The 19,629-nt window shown below is 33.0% G+C and overlaps 1 protein-coding gene across 1 annotated transcript; it reads right to left on the bottom strand.

Moving 5' to 3' along the window:
• Nucleotides 1–17: 17 nt before the first annotated feature.
• LOC106337308 (vacuolar-sorting receptor 5) lies at nucleotides 18–3,662 on the bottom strand. The gene is made up of 12 exons (XM_013776402.1): nucleotides 3,194–3,662; nucleotides 2,110–2,805; nucleotides 1,960–2,048; nucleotides 1,826–1,895; nucleotides 1,679–1,762; nucleotides 1,524–1,600; nucleotides 1,361–1,442; nucleotides 1,194–1,276; nucleotides 1,045–1,108; nucleotides 534–662; nucleotides 355–461; nucleotides 18–256 (listed from the first exon to the last, which is right to left on the bottom strand). Exons 1-12 carry the CDS (start codon nucleotides 3,486–3,488, stop codon nucleotides 149–151), a joined length of 1,884 nt encoding a protein of 627 aa, XP_013631856.1. The 5' UTR covers nucleotides 3,489–3,662; the 3' UTR covers nucleotides 18–148.
• Nucleotides 3,663–19,629: the final 15,967 nt, after the last annotated feature.

Here is a 19,629-nt window from a genome sequence, read left to right as displayed (position 1 = left end):
ATAATCATTATTTTTATTTTTCAAAGTTTAATATTGCATGTAACCAACTTCCAGAACAATAGATTAACGCCTCAAAATTTTTGATTATTGACAAAAAAAAACGCTTTACACATTAAACAATATTCCAACAATGATTCAGTAGTCTTCATTACAGAAGACTAGAGTTCTCTATTTGGTTTGAGTCTTGATGAATGTTTTGGTTATCTAGTGGTATGTACTGAGACATGATGGACACTATCTCTGAGTCCATATAAGACTGCATAGAAATTTTGATGAAGATAGACAAATGATAATTAGAGTTTGATGAATGATGATGCATAAGAGAAACTTCATAAGTAGCAAAGTGACCATTACCTGAAGATGGTACTTGTAGAATATATAAGAAGTTAAGGAGATGCCTGCAATGGCGATTACAACCATAATTATGAATAACCATCTGCGTCTTGATCCACTTCCTCTCTCTGCACAAGCCGGTATGGATATAAAACATTGAGATTATATAACTAAATAGTTTACAGTTATGACGGACATACCAATACAAGTGTCTTGTTCTTTTAGATAGAAACTATTGCTGGAACATTTGCATTCATATCCTCCCCAATTGTTCTTGCATTTGCAGTCATCACACTGACAAGCTGATTTCTCTTTGCATTCATCAATGTCTGCTTATGAAACAATTAAAAAATTGGTCAGAGAAAAGTTTAGTAACCGGGAGGTCTTGAGTTCAACTCTCAATGAAAGCATATAACCATTATTTTTATTTTTCAAAGTTTTAATATTGCATGTAACCAACTTCCAGAACAATAGATTAACGCCTCAAAATTTTTGATTCTTGACAAAAAAAAAACGCTTTACACATTAAACAATATTCCAACCATGATTCAGTAGTCTTCATTACAGAAGACTAGAGTTCTCTATTTGGTTTGAGTCTTGATGAAACAGAAGACTAGAGTTCTCTAGGCTTCATTACAGCTTATGAAACAATTAAAAAATTGGTCAGAGAAAATGTCAACAAATCTCGATTTTACAATGATAAATTTTCACCTTCGCATTTCAGACCATCTCCATGGAAGCCTAGAGGACAACGGCAACCTGATGTCTCTGAGTTCTAAATTGAAACAAAAACATACAGTTAGTAAGAAACAGTTACAAAACTCTCATAACAAATGGAATAAAAGAAGTAGTCACTTAACCAAACAAGCAGAAAATTTTAGACCATTTCTAGTTTCAGACCAGCAGCCTCCTTCGTTCATTGAACATCTCGCAGGTCCATAAGCTGTATCAGTAACATGAAAATGACTTCTTATTATAGTAAAATCTGCAATGAGATATATCATAAGAAGAAGTTTGAAGAACATACGCTTGCAGGAGGCATAACCATCTCCTTTATACTGAACACCATTGACGACAGGACACTCACATACTCTTCCCCGGAATGTATCCTAATAAAATCCATGTAATACATAAAGAAGAGATAATATAAACCGGTAAAAACATTGGTATATAGCTTCTTCACACTGTACCTTGCAAGCCGTTATATTAGAGATTTTATCTTGCCAACATCCACCATTTGCCACAAGACATTCATTGGTCTCTATATCTGTTTTAGAATGGAACAAGAAGAAGGGTTTTTAGTATGTTCTTGACTAGCTAGCTTGCTCGAGGGAAGTGACTTGACCTGTACTCAAACATATCAAAGGTTCAGTTCCCTCCTTGTATCCTGAACATATAGCCTTTAGCACCAAGGTTCTCTCCAGCTTACCTAAGCATCAAGCAGATTTAGTCTTTAAATTTTGTGGTGATCCATGAGAAGGCAGAGCTTTACCGCGATATTGAGAATTGTTGATGATCAATGTTGGAAAGATTGTGACAACTCCACGCTTCTCTTGGCCTAACTGTGCTTCAAAATGTCATGAAAGATATAACAAATAGCTTGGTGAATTTGAAGATACCACAAACCTGAAAAGCTTGCTCAGCTTTTAGAACTTCATTCTCTACATCAGCATCAGTATCACCAATGCATTTCTTGATCTTCTCAAGAGACAAACCTGATTAAAAAACAGTCAAACAAAGATCCCTAACACTATTTAAAAGCAAGAGATTGTATACCGAGAGATTCCACAACAGTCTCTGCACATTCTTTACTATATTTCTTCTCCTTCATAGAACACCTGATGTTAAAATCTGTCACATAATCCCACCACACCCAAGAACTATTCTTCTCCTTAGCTACTTTATGAACACATAACTGTCTCAGATTCTCGTAAACAACGTCTTTCCCATTATATCCATCTTCATAGTCTAGCTCAGGGTCAGGAGCACAGTACCTCCCTTGGTTTATACACTGACTCTTGCACTGCCTGCTACGTCGAAGCTCTTGGGGACAAAACCAAGAAATGTAATGAGGTGTGAACAAAGCATGACCACTTTTTTCAAGAATCTGAGCCGTTCCTTTGAAGTTTTTAATGAAACTCATCTGTTCATTGCAGTGTACACCACATTCATCATTAGTGTTAGCCCATAGCTCATACTCAACTCTCTCATCAGGGTTTGGTATTGACTCACTCCAGTCTATCTTCAAAACTACTTCTTGGCCTTTGTTAAGTGCTTTCTTGAGGCTATCTCCGAAAGAGTGTAGGATCAAAGCTGATGGGATCTTGATCTTTTCTACTAAGTCGGGATCTTCATGTTGAGATTCCTCTGGTGAGTCCATTGCTATCAATGGCTCAACAATGTTATCTGCTAACAGAACAGCAGCTGCACCGGCTTGTTGGCCGTTCCATATCTTCATAGCGTAGTTACACACTAAAAAGAAAAGAGGATAGAGTTGGATGCACTTACACTCAAATATTAAACTTTCAAAGAAAAAAATTCCAAAATAGCACATTTTAAAGTTTATAAAAAAATAGCATACAAATCCCAGAATAGCATAAATTTAACATGAAAACATTAAATTACTCTTAACTCCTAAATCCTTATCTCACCCCACCCCGAAATACTAAACATAAAATCATTATCACATCAAAACTCAAATATAAAATATAAAATGTATTTTAAACTTTTAATATGTTATTTTCTATAAAAAAAATTCCTTTGTGTGCTAATCTTGACACTAAAAACATGATTTAGTGATATTTTAAGGTTAAATCAAGTTTCAATTTAATTCTTGATTTAAAAAAAAAAACAAGTTTACCTCCACGATCAATGATGAGGATGGTGGGATAAGGAGACTTGGGTTTGAAGGTTTTGTTCAACGGATCGCATCCGTAACCGCCGTGGCCTACGTACACGACGGAGCCGATCATGAAACCGCCGTGACTTGGGATGCCAAAGTTTGCGATGGCTGCGTCGTGCTTAGCTTTCATTTCCCAGGAGTTAAGGACCGTCACGCTGCTCTTCTCCACGAAGAATCTTGATGAAACAACGTTGACCACCATGGTCAACGCTAGAAACAGAGTCAAGACGGTTTCTTTGTTGCTCGGAGACATTGTTCACTTCCCGACAGCAACAGAACTCGTTGTGTCTCAAGTAGAGTCAAGGTTATCCGCTTCTAACATGAAGCTAATGAATACGGAAGAGAGGACGACTTGGTAGAGTCAGCGGAGCTACCATGACTCTGCAACTACGAAATTGTCCGAACCTCTCTGTTTCATCATTCATTATTTTATTTTCTAGAGATTATTTCTGGCCAATAATTAACGACAAATTATTTGGAAGGTTTACTTTATGGGCCTACGAAGCCCATTTTGAATTTGCTGGGAAGTACTTCGGTGACGAGTGGTTGTTGTCCCACAAAATACTTTCTGAATTGGTTAAATTTTAAACAATTGAAATAGCTAGGTTGCTTAAGCAAGAACGAGTTTGGCTTTGGAAGCTTACAGAGTTAAAAGACATAAGATCTTTTCCAAGGCGAAAATTAATAACGTTTTAACTCTTTAACAAATTGAAGAAAACAAAGTGTTGGTTATAGTTATTAGTTTGCACACAGAAAAAAAGGTGTGGCTACCATCACCATCTCTTCTGCTTTATTATTCAAATGTAACTTGTAGGGTAAATGTACGTCGGTAATAAGAGCTTTTTAAATAGCTTAAAAAGCTGACACTTGGCGCTTTGTTTATGGGCCTGAAGGAAGTTCTTTTGTATTATGGTGTAATAAAACCACTACTTTGCTTTCTCCGTTTTCTACAAGTTATGCTCACCAAAACTCTATTTACTGTTGAGTATATGTAAATCGATATTTTAAATGTTAGTATATGATTAGTGAATATTATAAAAGAAAATATATTATTAGTTTGTTATTATCAAAAATGGATAAAAGGATTTAGATATGTAAGATGAGGGAAAAGTAAGAAAATGATGGTTCAATGCAACTTTGGATGCTAGGACTGTCTTCTCTTCCTTTACACCCAAAACTATGCCGTTTCGGATTTCCTTTTATTTCATTGTGCCCTTTTTATCTTTATCTTTTCTAGTTTTATCTACTTTTTAGCATGCAGTAGATCGTTTTGAAAAATATATTGACAAATTCATGTGTAGTAGCTATATTTTAGTGGATAAATAATCCACCGTATTCAGAGCATCTCCAAAAGAAACTCTATAACTTCAAATATAGATTTTTATGCTTTCCAAAAAAAAACTTCAAAACTTCAAATTTAGAGTTTTAAGAGCATCTCTAAAAATAAACTCTATTTTGAAGTTTTCAAAACTCTATATTTGAAGTTTAAAGGTGTTCTTCTCCAAAAATAAAACTTTAAACTCAACTTCAAAATTATTTGTATTTTATAATATGGTCTTTATATTTGTCATAACTAATTTGAATTCATAAAACTCTTATAAATACCTATCACATATATAAACATATTACAATAATATTAATTAATAAAATATTATATTAAAATATAAAAATTTAAATAAAAATAATTTAATTAATATTAAACTTCAAACATATTATTCCATAAAATGATTTTCGTAATGCATATATGATCTATTAGTGCATTTTGAAGTAAAAATGGCTCTCCTCATTTTTACTTTGTAGATTACGAGCTAAAAGTTGTTGAAATCGGGTGATATTGATACTTATATATACATTAGATCGGAACAAAAAAGTAAAAGAGAAACATAAAATATTGCTAAAAAACTAATTTCTTTTCGATAATATTAATACTCATGAATATATTCGATATGAACAAGAAAGAATTGTACGAAAAAACATCAAAAACAACAACAACAACAACCGTCTTCAGTTACACACAAAAATTTGGATAATATTTGAAAATTTTGAAGGTTCCGGATCAAACTTACTTGACTATTAGTTTTGTTGTAATATTTAAATTTGTGTAATAGTTATGTCTTTATGTAATTTTTTTAATCATTTTTTGTTAAGTTTATTTTGTATATTATTGTTGTCTAAATCTAGTTTAAAATATTTTAAATCTTATTTTAAAGTTTTATTTAATTTTATGTGTAAAATTTAAAACTGTAAACAAAATTTAAAATATTTATGAGATATATTTTTTTAAGGATTAAAACAATAAACGAGAAAATATTTATAAATCATAAAAGTGATGTGTGATTGTAGGAACCAAAATACAAATAAAAATAATATTTGAAAATTTTGAAGGTTTCAGATCAAACTTCCCTGATAATTAGTGTTGTTGTAATATTTAAATTTGTGTAATTGTTATGTCTTCATAAATGTGAGATATAATTAATTATAAGGACTATGAAGTTTCACTATTCAAAACTCTAAATTTGAAGTTTCATCTTTTTATTTGCATCTTGGTCCTTATAATTAATTATATCTCACATTTATGATTATTAAGTATTTTTTCATTCATAGTTTTAATCTTTAAAACTTTTGTATATTTTAAATATTTTAAATTTATTTTATAAATTTCAATTTTACACATAGTTTTTTTAAAATTAAAATAAGATTTATAATATTTTAAAAGTAGAACTAAATATTGACCCGCACTTGAAGCGCAAGTTTTTTTGAATTATAAACAAATTTTGGAATGAATTAGTATTTTGGAATTTTTGTACATTATTATATTACAAAATTGTAACTATCGAAGCATAAATTTTTTATATACATTCTTAAGTGATTTTTTTAGGCCTCACTGTTTAATCTAGACCCAAAAATTCAAACCGAAACCGCCCAAAAATACATGTTCGATCGGTTCCGGATCTATGGCAAAGTGCCTATTAAGTTTTTCTTGAACCCGCGGGTATGTGTTCGAGTCAGGATGCTATCCGAGACCCGCGTGTATGTGCTACATTAGGTATTTCAGATATGTTTTGGTAGTACCGATTTTTTTAAGTTTTGGGTTCAGGTTTTCAGTTATAGTTCGGGTTTTGGGTAATCTTTCAAATTTGTAAGAAATATTTTGAGTATTTAGAATTGGGTACTTTTTGGTTCTTCGAGCAGATTACGGATAAAATTTTGGGGTTTTTGGGTATTTGAATATTTTCAGACATTTGTTTACGTTTTAGGTATTTTCGTGTTTCAGTATTCTCGGGTTTTTTGGGTACTTCGAATCTTCTCCGGGTCTTAAATAGTCAAACCGATCCAGACCCATTACATACCTAAAATAACAGGTATTTAAATTATTGACCCAAACCTCTCCGAACTCGTAAGGAATTGACACGAATTATAACCAAAAATTTCAAATATATAGTTAAGTCCAAATATATAGTTCGGTGATAAAATATCTTTAGAAAGAAGTCTATAACATAAAATGAAGAGTAATATATGATTTATTTAAAATATTGTGTGATTATAATGATTAATATTACGATAAAATAATAAATAGTTATACATAAGTCTAATTAATTTTTATAGTAGTTTTAGAATGATTATCTTTTAATAATATTTATTTTTATAATATTATATTTTAAAAATACTATAATTAAATTAAAATATAAATATATGAGGATAAAAATAGACTAATCAATTATATATATAATATATAATCAACTAATATAAATATTAATCAATTTTATCTCTGTTATGTGAATACATATTAACCTAATTTATCAATGTTTTTTATAAATTAAATTAGTTATTATTACTATAAATATTTACTTATATGATAGTATGTAAAAATTCAAATTTATTATTCAGTTGAATTAATATCTTTTATCAAATATAACTTAATGTTTTAAATTTTTTTTTATTTACTATAAAATATAACCTCATACGTTTTACAATTAAAGTAATGTTTTTTTTATATTTACCATAAATTGTTTTGCTTATGAAGTTACTGTATATGGTATTAGACAACATAAGTATTATGACCTTATGTTAAAAATACATTATTATTTTTTTACAGACCAGTAGGTCTTCTTAAAATTTATGTCTAAAACACTATATGGTCTCTCGGAATAAATTAATATTCTTTACGGAGCTGATTTTTTCTCTGTCATCGACTTGTTTTGTAACGTGTTTCATTTCAATGAAACATACAAAGTGATGATTCGGAAAAGCACAATTCGACCCCATTTACATTTTGATTGAACTAAAGCCCACCAATGTTGACAATGTGAGGGGAAAAATAGTCTAACGGTCTGCATGAGTGCCGCCGCGTGGCTCGCCTGAGCATCATAACCATCACAAAGCTCCTTCCACAGGAACAAATCAAGGCCAATCATGGTTTCTTAAGTCACCAACCAAGTTTAATCTCCAAGAACAACACCTCAATCTTATTGATCCAAAGAAAAGCTTCACCTATTCCTAACCTATTACGCCCACATCAACGGGACAGTGAAGAATATAACTTTCTCAGAAAGAGAAGATCGAGAATGAACGCAGAGGAAGAGAAACCGGTTGATATAACCATCCGAATTTTCATTAACCAAATGAATAACCAGGTGAAGAGGAAAGCCGAAAGCGAAACAAAAAAACAAAAACAGATTCAAACTTTGAACAAATCTAAGTCGGAATTTTTTATCTGATTCAAACGCAAAAGATTCAGTTCGAATCGGAAAGCAACCAACAAAAGAGAAAAGAAAACTCTGTTAAGATTGGAGAATATAATCCTGTTAATCGTATTAGTTAGAGTAATTAATTGTATAAAGTTAAAGTAATTAATTATAGGATCAGAATATAATAAATACTTATTAATTAGGTGAGGCCAAAATATAATAAATAGTTAATGAAATGGTCTAACAACTTTTTTTAAGTAGATTTTTAACACTCTTTCCCTTTTAATAGCATAGATTAGAAAACAAGAATATTTAATAGAAATTGTTTAAAAAAGATACATGAAGACATAATTATTACACAAGTTTAAATATTACAACAACAATAATAGTCCAGTAAATTTTCTCCGGAACTTCTAAAATATTTTCCAAACAAACTTTTTGTAATAAAAAATGGAGCATTAAAAAAATAATTTTATGTAATAATATGGTATTTTGCTTGCAGTTTAATATTTAATTATGTATTTCTATTTATAATTTTATATTTTAATATAAATTTTTTATTAATTAATATTACTATAATATTTTATATATGCGCTAGTTATCTATAAAAGTTTTATGGATTTATATTAATTATGACAAATATAAAGAGCATACTGTAAATTACAAATAATTTAGAAGTTAAATTTGAAGTTTTGTTTTTGGAGAAGAACACCTTAAAATTTCAAATATAGAATTTGTAAAACTCTATAATAGAGAGTCTTTTTGAAGATGCTCTTTCTTGAAAAAAAAAAACAAATTCTCTAACCGAGACAAACTTACATTACTAAGCATGTTTTGGTATACTAAAGTAAACTGAACCAAAGACTAAATACCATGTCTAAGTTTGACAAAATTTTAAACTAATCTAAGAGAATAACCACATCCCGTATATATTAATCATGGAGCATTACAACATGTTTTCGTAGCCATGTGTCATCAATAAGATAATTCTTAGAATTCTTAGAAAAATAAATTAGTCCATATAAATATATATTATATTTTTTTATTAAACTAACTATCAAATTGATTAGTAGTATAAAAAGAATATTCTTTTTTTTCTTAAATAAAAGTTACAGAATGACCTAATATGAATAATATACATGACAATTAATTATTATGAATAATACATATTTGATCACAATTTTTGTATCATCTCTCTTTATTGTTTAATTTAATATTATTAAAAAATAAACAATCACATTAAGCATATAATAAAAAAATAGATTTTTTCTCTTATGTTATATTTTGAATTTTTGAAAACGACTATAAATTACTAAAAATGGTAAAAGTCTCACATTGAAAATTTTGTGATCAATGGTTTAATTTTTTTTTGTTTAAGCAAGATACAAATGATTATAAATCGTATGAATATGAAGTCTCATTAATAGATATTAATATTATATATATATATATATTAATATCATTTAAATGGAATTATATACTATACCAAAATATATAAATAAGTTAATTTCAAAATTTGCTTTGAAAAATTATTGATATTTTAATATTTTAATTTTGAAATTTGTATTGAAAAATTTCACATTAAAAGTTGTGTGATTCACAGTTTAAATTTTTGTTACAGGAAATATATAAATGTTAATAAAATCATATGAGTAAAAATTGTCAATAATAAATATTTATATTAAAATATTATATATATATATATATATATATTTATGTCAATATCACTAAATTTTAATTATATACCATATAAAATAAATAAAATGACTGTTTTGATTTATTTACCAAAAACATGATTGTAAATTAACAAAAGGTTTTGATTTTGATTTATGTGCTTACTCTATTAATGTATAGACTTTTTGTATACAAATTATTTTTTAAGTATGTGGTTTCTAATATGTTATTTGATTCTGAGAATCTCATAAATATACTTTTTCAAATCGAAGTGATTTTTAATCTTGGAAGCATTATATATATATATATATATATATATATATTTTTATATATATATATATATATATATATTATTTTATTCAGATTAAATAATTTATTTTTGATTTTTATTCCTAAAAAACTTATAATAAAATATCATGACAAGATTAAAATCACCTTGTTTTGAGTTTGTTCGAAGAATGAGAGATTTACTCATTCGTCTAATATCCGTGTCTCCCTAATACCATATATAGATATTAATACCCTATACGGGTATTATAATTGTAAGAATGAGATATTTGAATTATTTATTATAATTTTTATGGTTTATCATTTAATAAATTAAACAGTTCTTAGTTTATACATATTTAACATATACTAGAATGGTATATGTTTTTTATCGGGATACTCTTAAGTAACTAAACCTCAAAAGTGTAGGTTAATAAAATAAGTAATTTTTTTTTCTATTCTAGAATTAGATGATTTTCACACCGAATTGGTGAATATATACGAGACAAACATTTATATTTCGAGTCTGCACTTATGTTCTATAACAGCTTGATATATTAGATTTGAACGCTAACCTGTGAATAGAGTTTGCTAGTGGTTTTCTTCCAAAAATTGATTCGTAGATATGTATCTCGAGTAGAACTAATTTTTACAGATGTCCATCTTTTTAAAATTGACACTTATGTAATTCATCGAATTCATAGAATAAATTAAAAAAAAACTCATATCAATGAAAAAAAATCGAGAACGAAAGCACAATTTTATGGGGGTAGAAAATGAAATCGTTTATGCAGAGTCAATAGTAAACAAATCGAGAGCAGAAAACCTAATTTATTTTCGTCATTTTACAATCGATATTGTCTATCTAGTTTTAGTGATTTATGTCAGCCGCAAAACTTAATTTCATTTTGTGCATATGAAATCTTAAAAATAATTAAATTGAGTTGTAATATGTTAACTTTTCAACAAGGCTGATACATTCAATAGACCAACATTTGTATTCGCATTTTACATTCGATAAAAGTTGTAGTGTTGCAAAATGTTAAAACCATTTAATAAACAAATATTAATATAAAAAAAAACTCATTCGCGCATACGTGATGGTTATCATCTAGTATATATATATTTCTATATTTCTGATCTTTCAATTGCATTGATTCGTTCATTACTTAGTACTAACTATAACTGCAATAATATTAGATCGAAAATCCAGTATTTGTCATGATCCATAATTTCTATAGATACTAGAGTTACCTATAATAATAAGATCTTAACTCAAACAAAAGTATACAGTACTATTCAATACTACTCATCATCACTTAGCTTTCATAAAACAACATCAATGCAGGTTCGCGATGCATGTCACCGACGTACTATATATTTATAACTATATCAAATCAAGTTAATGTGTATGGATACATGCATGATTGGTTGGTGATTATTAAATGCCACTTGTACCGAAATAATTGTAACAGAGACTGCCTTATATTCTCTTAACTTAAACCGGGGTGAGTTGTGCTTAGAATATCCAATTTTTATCTTCACAAAGTGAAACTATGTATATGTATAGGCTAGAACTAGAATTATTAAGAGCATCTTAACAAGTATATATAAACTTACGTATAGTCGTATAGTCAGGCCATCTTTGCATGAGAGAGTGAAAATTCGCTAGCAATAAAAATAAATAAAAGCACAAAGTGTGTAACTCTGAATGTGGAAAACGGTCCAAACCCTTCATAAGCACGTCTGTCTATATATGTTTATGCATGTGTGTGTATATTTGTTTCTACACGCATTGATCCCCCGACATGTGGATGTATGTTTGGTCTTTAAATTGTTTTTTTCTGCTACTTTGCATAATTTCATTTTTATAATATATGTAAAATAATTTGACCCAAAATATATATATAATACTAATCTAAAAACAAATTATCAGTATCAAATAATCTCGGTTTACTCTTATTGGTACCGTGTGTTTATGCAGTACTGTAGGGTTCCACATTGTAATTCTAGGAGTTGATAGCATGATTAATCCGAGGTTATTAGGATGATGTTCTTAGCGGAAGTTAAGAAACAATTTCTTAACTTCCGCTAAGAGCTCTACTCTAAAAAACTCTGGGTTAATCATCGTCTGAGTGATCAATTTTTTTTATAATAAAAAGTAGTTTCTCACAAATGCATTTCGAGTGAGTAATCACTGCACAAACTCAAACCACTGTGATTAGACTTTAACACACATGTGAAGTCAAATTTCGTATACTTAAATTACAGTGAGATATATTATTTTCCACGTAACTCCCACAAAACAATATCACCTGCAAAATTAGAATTTCCAAACTTTGAATTAACAGACAACAAGTAACATTTCGATGACTTATGTCCGTGCGACCTCATAAGCAAAAAGCTATACTAAACTACAAGGCAAAATATCCATATAATAATCTCTCTAATAATATAAGATTATACGGTTCTACCTATTGGAGATGGGATTCGGACCACTTGGGACTCCATGTTCACTGTCATTGAGCATCTTCCCCTTCCGCCATGTGGTCATCGGCCGCCGAACCCAAAAGCTCTCTCTTCTTCTCCCTTCCGGCGAAGTCACCGCCACATCATTGACGTGCGAGCCAACCCGGTGAGTTTGATCAATGGTTCTCTGATGGGTTTGGAGGATTAGAGAAAAGAAGAAGAAGAGAACAAGTGAAACGATGATGTGAGGAGATCGCATCACATGTTATACAAGTATAGGATTATGAGCTTATATTACGAGAACACACAAAACAAAAGAGAGGTTATTCAGGTTATACAGAATTACTGAGCTCTTGAAAGATCAAGAAACGAGTGTTATTCCTGGTAGAGAGAGATGTGTGAGATTGTTTTGTGGAAATATTTTTTCTTTGGTGTATTAATGCGTGGAAAGTGCAAGAGGAAAATAAAGAAAATTAAAGAAAAAGCAAAGATGGTACGAATTTTTTACTTTGTCTGTGTGTGAATGTGAACTTTGAGGATTGAGACTGAAAAATCAAAGGGGTTACAGTCTTTTTAAATATGACGTCACTTTTATATAAAAGACTCGATATTAATTTCTCTTGAAGATATTTATAAGAGAAAAAGACAAAAATAGCAATAAATTAAGTTTTTGTTCCCAAACTAGCACTCAAGGTCAAAAGTCACAAAAATAGCACTTAATGTTTTATCAAAAGTCACAAACTTAGGGTTTAGAGTTAAAGGGTGGGGTTTAGGATTTAGGGTTTAGGGTTTAGGGTTTAGAGTTTAAGGTTTAGGGTTTAGAGTTGAGAAATGAGGTTTTGGGGATAAGATTTCAAATTTTAAAAATTAAAAAAGTTAAAATTTTCAAACGATAAACTTAGAAAGGTGCTATTTTGGTCATTTTAGTTTTTTAGTGCTATTTTTGTGATATAAACTTAGAAATGTGCTATTTTGGAGATTTGCCCTATTTATAATTAAAAATAAAAACAAAAGATATTTATAATTTACACAACTTATAAAAAAAAAGAAGTTCAAAATTTATTGCAAATGATATGATTCTGTATATAGGAGGTAAAACTGAAAGCCATCGACTTTGACGGGAAAAAAGACATTTGACCATTGATATGGAGGTGTCGGAGACAAACACAAGCCGATGAACAAGTTTTTGTTTCTTCACTATTTTTAACATATAGTTGATGACTTGATTCTAATCAACTAACACTGATAATTCAAACAAAAGAAAAAGGAAAGGGGTGGAGAAAAGGAGAACGAGAGAAAGAAAAGTTATTTACCGAATATCATGAGCCAAAAAAAAGACAAAGAGTCTCTTCCATGACAAGATTTAACGATGTCATGTTCTTATTTGGACAATTTTCAGGTCACTGGTGAAAAGATTTATTTGGTCTCCCCCATTTTACTCTCCTACATTAGGTAAAAATCAAATCGATTGGAAAAGAGGGAGTGTCGGATGTTGGAACCAATTTTGGCCAATACGTTAATGGGCCACGATCAAGTAAATGGACAGCGAAGAGTTAAAGCTTATAGCGAGCACGCGAGCTCCAGACGGAGACTTCGAAGATCCGGAGATCGCGGAACGGTTGCGAGCATCACAGGAGCAGCCCGTTATAAGAAGAGATCGACGCATAAGGAAAGGACACGTTGAAAACCCTAGAGAGAGCTACACTCATACTTCGACCTTGTTTTCATCCATCTTTAATCTTTTCTTTTAACGATCTCGTTGTAACGTTCGATCATGTTTTACTCATTGTATTCGATCTTATTCATCAATAAAAGTCCATTTTTGCCTACCGGAAACTGATTACATCGTTGTGTTCTAAAGATATCGTTGCCCACATTGTTTACCTTCCCTAGATTGAACTTCCGATCACTATCAAATTCTTAGTGTAGATTTTAGGATTTACATCGGAGTTATTAGAAAGAAAACTAGAATAAATAATTATCAAGTAGAGTTTTGACTCTAATATTTTATCTTAAGAAACCATGTGACAAAGAATTCAAAACCGGGAAAAAATATCAAATTCCTAGCCGTTTGTTATCTTGTGTGAAGTTCCGCTTGGGGCCGGTAGATGCAGTGACCCTCACTTGGTTGAGAATCGAGGTTTTGGATAGTGCTGCGACGTCACAAATTAATGTAACTAATCGTTTGTTATTTGAAGAGTTTGAAGCATGGTTTAAATTGGATCGCTAGTGGCAACTTCAATATCTTGCATAACTCCTTATCAAACTTGTTCAAGTTTGTGTCTTTATCCATGTACTCCTTTGAATTTTATGTCTTGGTTTTAACCTTTTGGTTTGCACGTCATGGTTTGTATGATGTTGCTAGTATCGTTGTAATCATTTAAATTAGTAATGAAACTTGGGTGAACAAAAAAAAAAAAGAAACCATGTGACAACGGGACTTAATTACTTACAGCTTATCATAATCTTACTGAATGACAATACGTCAATAATGTATCAGCAGCCGTAGGCATTGACTTAGCTTGGCTAATTATGGTCCGGTGCATGAAATTTCTTTAAGATATAACTTTCAAAATTTGGCTTGATGAATTCGTAACATAGACTCACTAAAAAACATAGACATCATTCGAAACAGGTGTTTACATATAAAGATCCTAAGCTATAATATGCCAGAAACATGTTTCCATCTTCAAATTCTTGTACATTTTCACATCGAGTTTCAGTCTCTTTACCATATTTATTTGAAGTGCATTCCTCACTCGGAAGCACTCTTGAAGGAACACTAGTTCTTGCTTTCACCATGATTAACTTACCACTAACGTATGTGGATAGCTTAGATTCTCTAGAATTCTCTTCTCCTTTTCCGTTATCTGGTTATCCCAGCCAGTTGTGTTGTCGTGTTATGGTTAGAGCGTTAAAGTGTCCTGAAAAAGACATTGCACCAATGTTCATGATCTATCTCCTAACCGTGTTTTGGAAGGTTCAAGTTGCCATCAACAGCATGCCCACCTTTAGAAAAGATCTCCCATAACTAACCATTAGTCGATAATAAACAACCGCAATAGTGTGAGAACATGATTTTGTTTGATTAATTAGAGAGAGAGGAAACGAAACGAGGAGACTGGTGAGAGTTAAATCATCTCTACTACATAGTTTGTGTTTACAGATTGTTGAAGCTCCATGGATACTCACTCCAAGAAACTGATCAGGCTATAAGACAAGACCCAGTTTTTTTTTGTTTTTATTAGGATATATTCTATCAGAAATGAATGAGATCAGAAATTCCCTACTCTAATTTGTCATGGTATCAGAGCTCAAGATCTGAAGACCTAAAATTCATATAAACGGTTCTTGCTTCTCAAACAAGTAACCGCTTCTTTTAACCTTATCCTATACTCTGTTCTCTTTCAACTAGAAAACAGAGATGTCGATTGTTTCATCTGATCAAAAACACAAGACGATTTCACCTTATGATCTCACATCGAACGATAACCCAGGAGCCGTAATCTCACAACCCCAACTCAATGGTTTGAACTACGACGAATGGGCTATCAACTTCCGTATGGCTCTCAGCTCTCGGAAGAAGTTTGGGTTCCTTGATGGGAGTATTCCTAGACCAGAAACAGGATCTCCTCATCTCGAAGATTGGGTAGCGAATAATCATCTACTGGTCGGATGGATTAAACTGACGATCGAACCAAAGATACGTTCTACGATCTCCACACGAGAGATTGCTAAAGATTTGTGGGATATCATAAAGAAGCGGTTCTCGATCAAAAGTGGCGCTCGCCTACAACAACTTCGGAACTCGCTAGCAACCTGCAAGCAGAATGGGTCCACGGTAGATGACTATTTCGGACGTCTAACAAGGATTTGGGATGGCATTGCAGAGTGCATGGAAACAAAACAATGTGTATGTGGAAAGTGTGAATGTGACCTCAACACAACACACGACAAGGAAAGAGAGACTTTGAAGGTTCATGACTTTCTGGCGGGTTTGGACGATTCCGTTCATGAGGTTATTAGATCCCAACTGTGCGCTATCACACCTCTGCCAGACCTTGATAGTGTCTATCAGACGATAGTGCAGAATGAACCAATACGTGCGGCTGTATCTTCTGATGTCCCTGTTATGGGATTTGCAGCTCAAGCGTCTGGAGCTAGAACCGCAGCTCCTGTTTAGACAAAAGACATCTCGCGACAGGGAGGAGCACATGGAGACTTCTCTCGCAGTGGACCGGGAAATCGTGATCTTGCGCGAACCTACACGGTTTGTGGTAAGAAGGGACATGAAGCTAGCTCTTGCTTCAGAGTAATTGGTTATCCGGAGTGGTGGCCTGACAAAACTCGAAATCAAGTTGGTGGTAAGAATTCTCAAGTAACTTCAACAGGACGTAGTAGGGGTATGAATCCTCAAGCAAATATCACACAGATACCTGCCGCAAACTCAGCCGCGATGAGCTCGAATGTGGCGATTACAGACAGTGACAGACTGGGCTTGCTAGGCCTAACAGATGAGCAATGGAGTGTTGTTCAGAAGATGATCAACTCTGGCCAGTCAACTTTGCCGTTTGTGGGTAAGAAAAATGACGAATTATGGATTCTAGATACAGGTGCAACACACCATATGACGGGACGCATTGAGTTGATCGAGGATGCTAGAGATATTGCTCCTCTTTCAATTCTCTTACCGGCCGGCAAAGATGCACATGCATCAAAGCAAGGGACAGTGAGACTGACATCGACATTGTCCCTGCAGAATGTTTTTTTCGTTGAGGGATTTCACAAGAATCTCATATCCTTTGGACAACTCATCACTGAAACTCTCTGGTTGGACAGGTCACTGATAAATTGATGATTTTGCAGGACCGCAGTACGAGGATGCTGATTGGAGCGGGTAAACGAGAGAGAGAGGGACTGTACCGGTTTCGTGGGTTTGAGCAAATGACATCTTTTCAGGCGACTGTCCAAGCAGATTCAGTTTTGTGGCATCATCGATTGGGTCATCCATCATCTCAGATTACCGGGGTTGTCTCAGGAGCTAGTAGTAGTAGTAATGATTTTTTACTTAAAGATTGTGACGTATGTCTTCGAGCTAAACAGACTAGACAGTGTTTTCCTACCAGTTCTAATAATGCAAAAGAAGTTTTTGATTTGATACATATTGATTTATGGGGACCATATCGTACAACTGCTTTCTGTGGATCAAAATATTTTTTTGACTATTGTTGACGATCACTTGCGGGCTGTCTGGCTTTATCTTCTGCCTGATAAGCAGCTTGTATCTCAGCAGATTCGTAACTTTCTGGTCATGATTGAGCGCCAGTTCTCGAAGAAGGTTAAAACTATACGAAGTGATAATGGTACGGAATTTACATGTCTATCACGATTCTTTAGAGAAGAAGGAGTTATTCATGAGACATCGTGTGTATACACGCCACAGCAGAACGGTAGGGTTGAGAGAAAGCATCGACACATTCTCAATGTTGCTCGAGCACTCCGTTTTCAAGCTAATCTATCGATTGAGTACTGGGGTGAGTGCGTTCTTACAGCAGGCTATCTCATTAATAAGACGCCCTCAACTTTACTTGGGAATAAGACTCCGTTCGAGAAACTCTATGGTCATGCTCCAGGATACAAACACTTGAAGGTTTTTGGGTGTTTGGCGTATGCTCATAACCTAGATCATAAAGGTGACAAGTTTGAATCTAGAAGTCGGAGGTGCATCTTTCTAGGCTATCCATACGGGAAGAAAGGGTGGAAACTGTTTGATTTAGAACGACAACGTGTTTTCACATCTCGTGATGTTGTCTTTCACGAGAAGACATTTCCGTTTGCGAGTAATGTACACTCCCCATTGTTGAATGAACAATCTTTATTGCCTCCGGTGATGGCACAGACTGAAGGTGTATTGGACTCTGCAGACGTTACCTATGACTCTGACTCAGCGAATGAGAATACTGAGACAGTTGAAGTAGATGTCACACATGATGCAGAGCAGGTAGCTCCAGTTACTGAGACAAACATGCCCCCAATAACAGACAATGCTGAGAATGTGGAAGTAGCTCCCGCAGATGAATCACTTGGTCGTGGTCGTCGAACTAAGACTCGGAATGTGAAGCTCCATGATTTTATTGTTGATACTATTCCATCTTCTCCTCCCTCGTCCTCTCTCATCTCACTCTCACCTGCTCCTCAGCTTACCTCAGGTACACCTTATCCCATCGCTAACTATGTTTCTTGTGATAGATTCTCACCTACTCATCAACAGTTTTTGATGGCTTTATCGACTAATATTGAACCAAAGACGTTTTTCGAAGCCATGAAAGACAAGCGTTGGGTGAAGGCGGTTGATATAGAATACGACTCACTGGTTGTTAATCACACTTGGACTCTTGAGGATTTACCACCTAATAAACGAGCTCTCGGGTGCAAATGGGTGTTTACAATCAAATATCGAGCCGACGGTACAATCGAGAAATTTAAAGCTCGTTTGGTTGTGCTTGGAAATCATCAAAAGGAAGGGATCGACTATGAGGAAACTTTTGCTTCTGTGGCAAAGATGAAAACAGTGAGACTATTCTTGGATCTTGCTGCGAAAATGCATCATGAGGTTCACAAAATGGACGTTCATAACGCGTTCCTCCACGATGATTTACATGAAGAGGTATACATGAAACTTCCACCAGGCTTCTGTCCTCCAGGCGAAACGCGTGTATGTCGTCTTCGAAAATCTCTGTATGGTTTGAAACAAGCTCCCCGGTGTTGGTTTGCCAAGCTGGAACAGTCTCTTCGTGCTTATGGTTTTCGCCAAACACGATCTGATTATTTGTTGTTTGTCTACGTAAAGAATGGTGTTACACTACGGATCTTGGTGTATGTTGATGACCTTATTATTTCTGGAAACTCCTCCGATGCGATTAAGACATTTAAGGATTATTTGTCTATGTGCTTTCATATGAAAGATCTGGGTGCAGTTAAATATTTTCTTGGTTTGGAAGTTGCTCGTAATCCCTCTGGTATTTATCTCTGCCAGAGAAAATATGCTACAGACATCGTTTCAGAATTGGGACTTCTTGGCTGTAAACCGGCTGGTTCACCTATTGATCAGAATCATAAGTTGAGTCTTGCAGATGGACCTTTACTAGCTGACCCTGAGAGATATCGCAGGCTGGTGGGGCGTCTTATTTACTTGGCAGCCACGAGACCTGATCTGACATATGCGATTCATGCATTATCTCAGTTTATGCAGAAACCACAGACGGATCATTGGCTTGCTGCATTAAAGGTCGTCCG

The sequence above is a fragment of the Brassica oleracea genome, chromosome C4, assembly GCF_000695525.1.
Source record: "Brassica oleracea var. oleracea cultivar TO1000 chromosome C4, BOL, whole genome shotgun sequence".
NCBI lineage: Eukaryota > Viridiplantae > Streptophyta > Magnoliopsida > Brassicales > Brassicaceae > Brassica > Brassica oleracea.
The sequence above is the reverse complement of the archived record's forward strand: the minus strand, read 5'-3'. Positions and strand labels throughout refer to the sequence as shown.

Coding starts and splice junctions, on each gene's coding strand:
- LOC106337308 (XM_013776402.1), bottom strand. CDS start 3,488: ATGTCTCCGAGCAACAAAGAAACCGTCTTGACTCTGTTTCTAGCGTTG. Junction 2,806..3,193: donor CCTCATCATTGATCGTGGAG/GTAAACTTGTTT, acceptor TTTTCTTTTTAG/TGTGTAACTACGCTATGAAG. Junction 663..1,044: donor AGATGGTCTGAAATGCGAAG/GTGAAAATTTAT, acceptor TTTCATAAGCAG/ACATTGATGAATGCAAAGAG.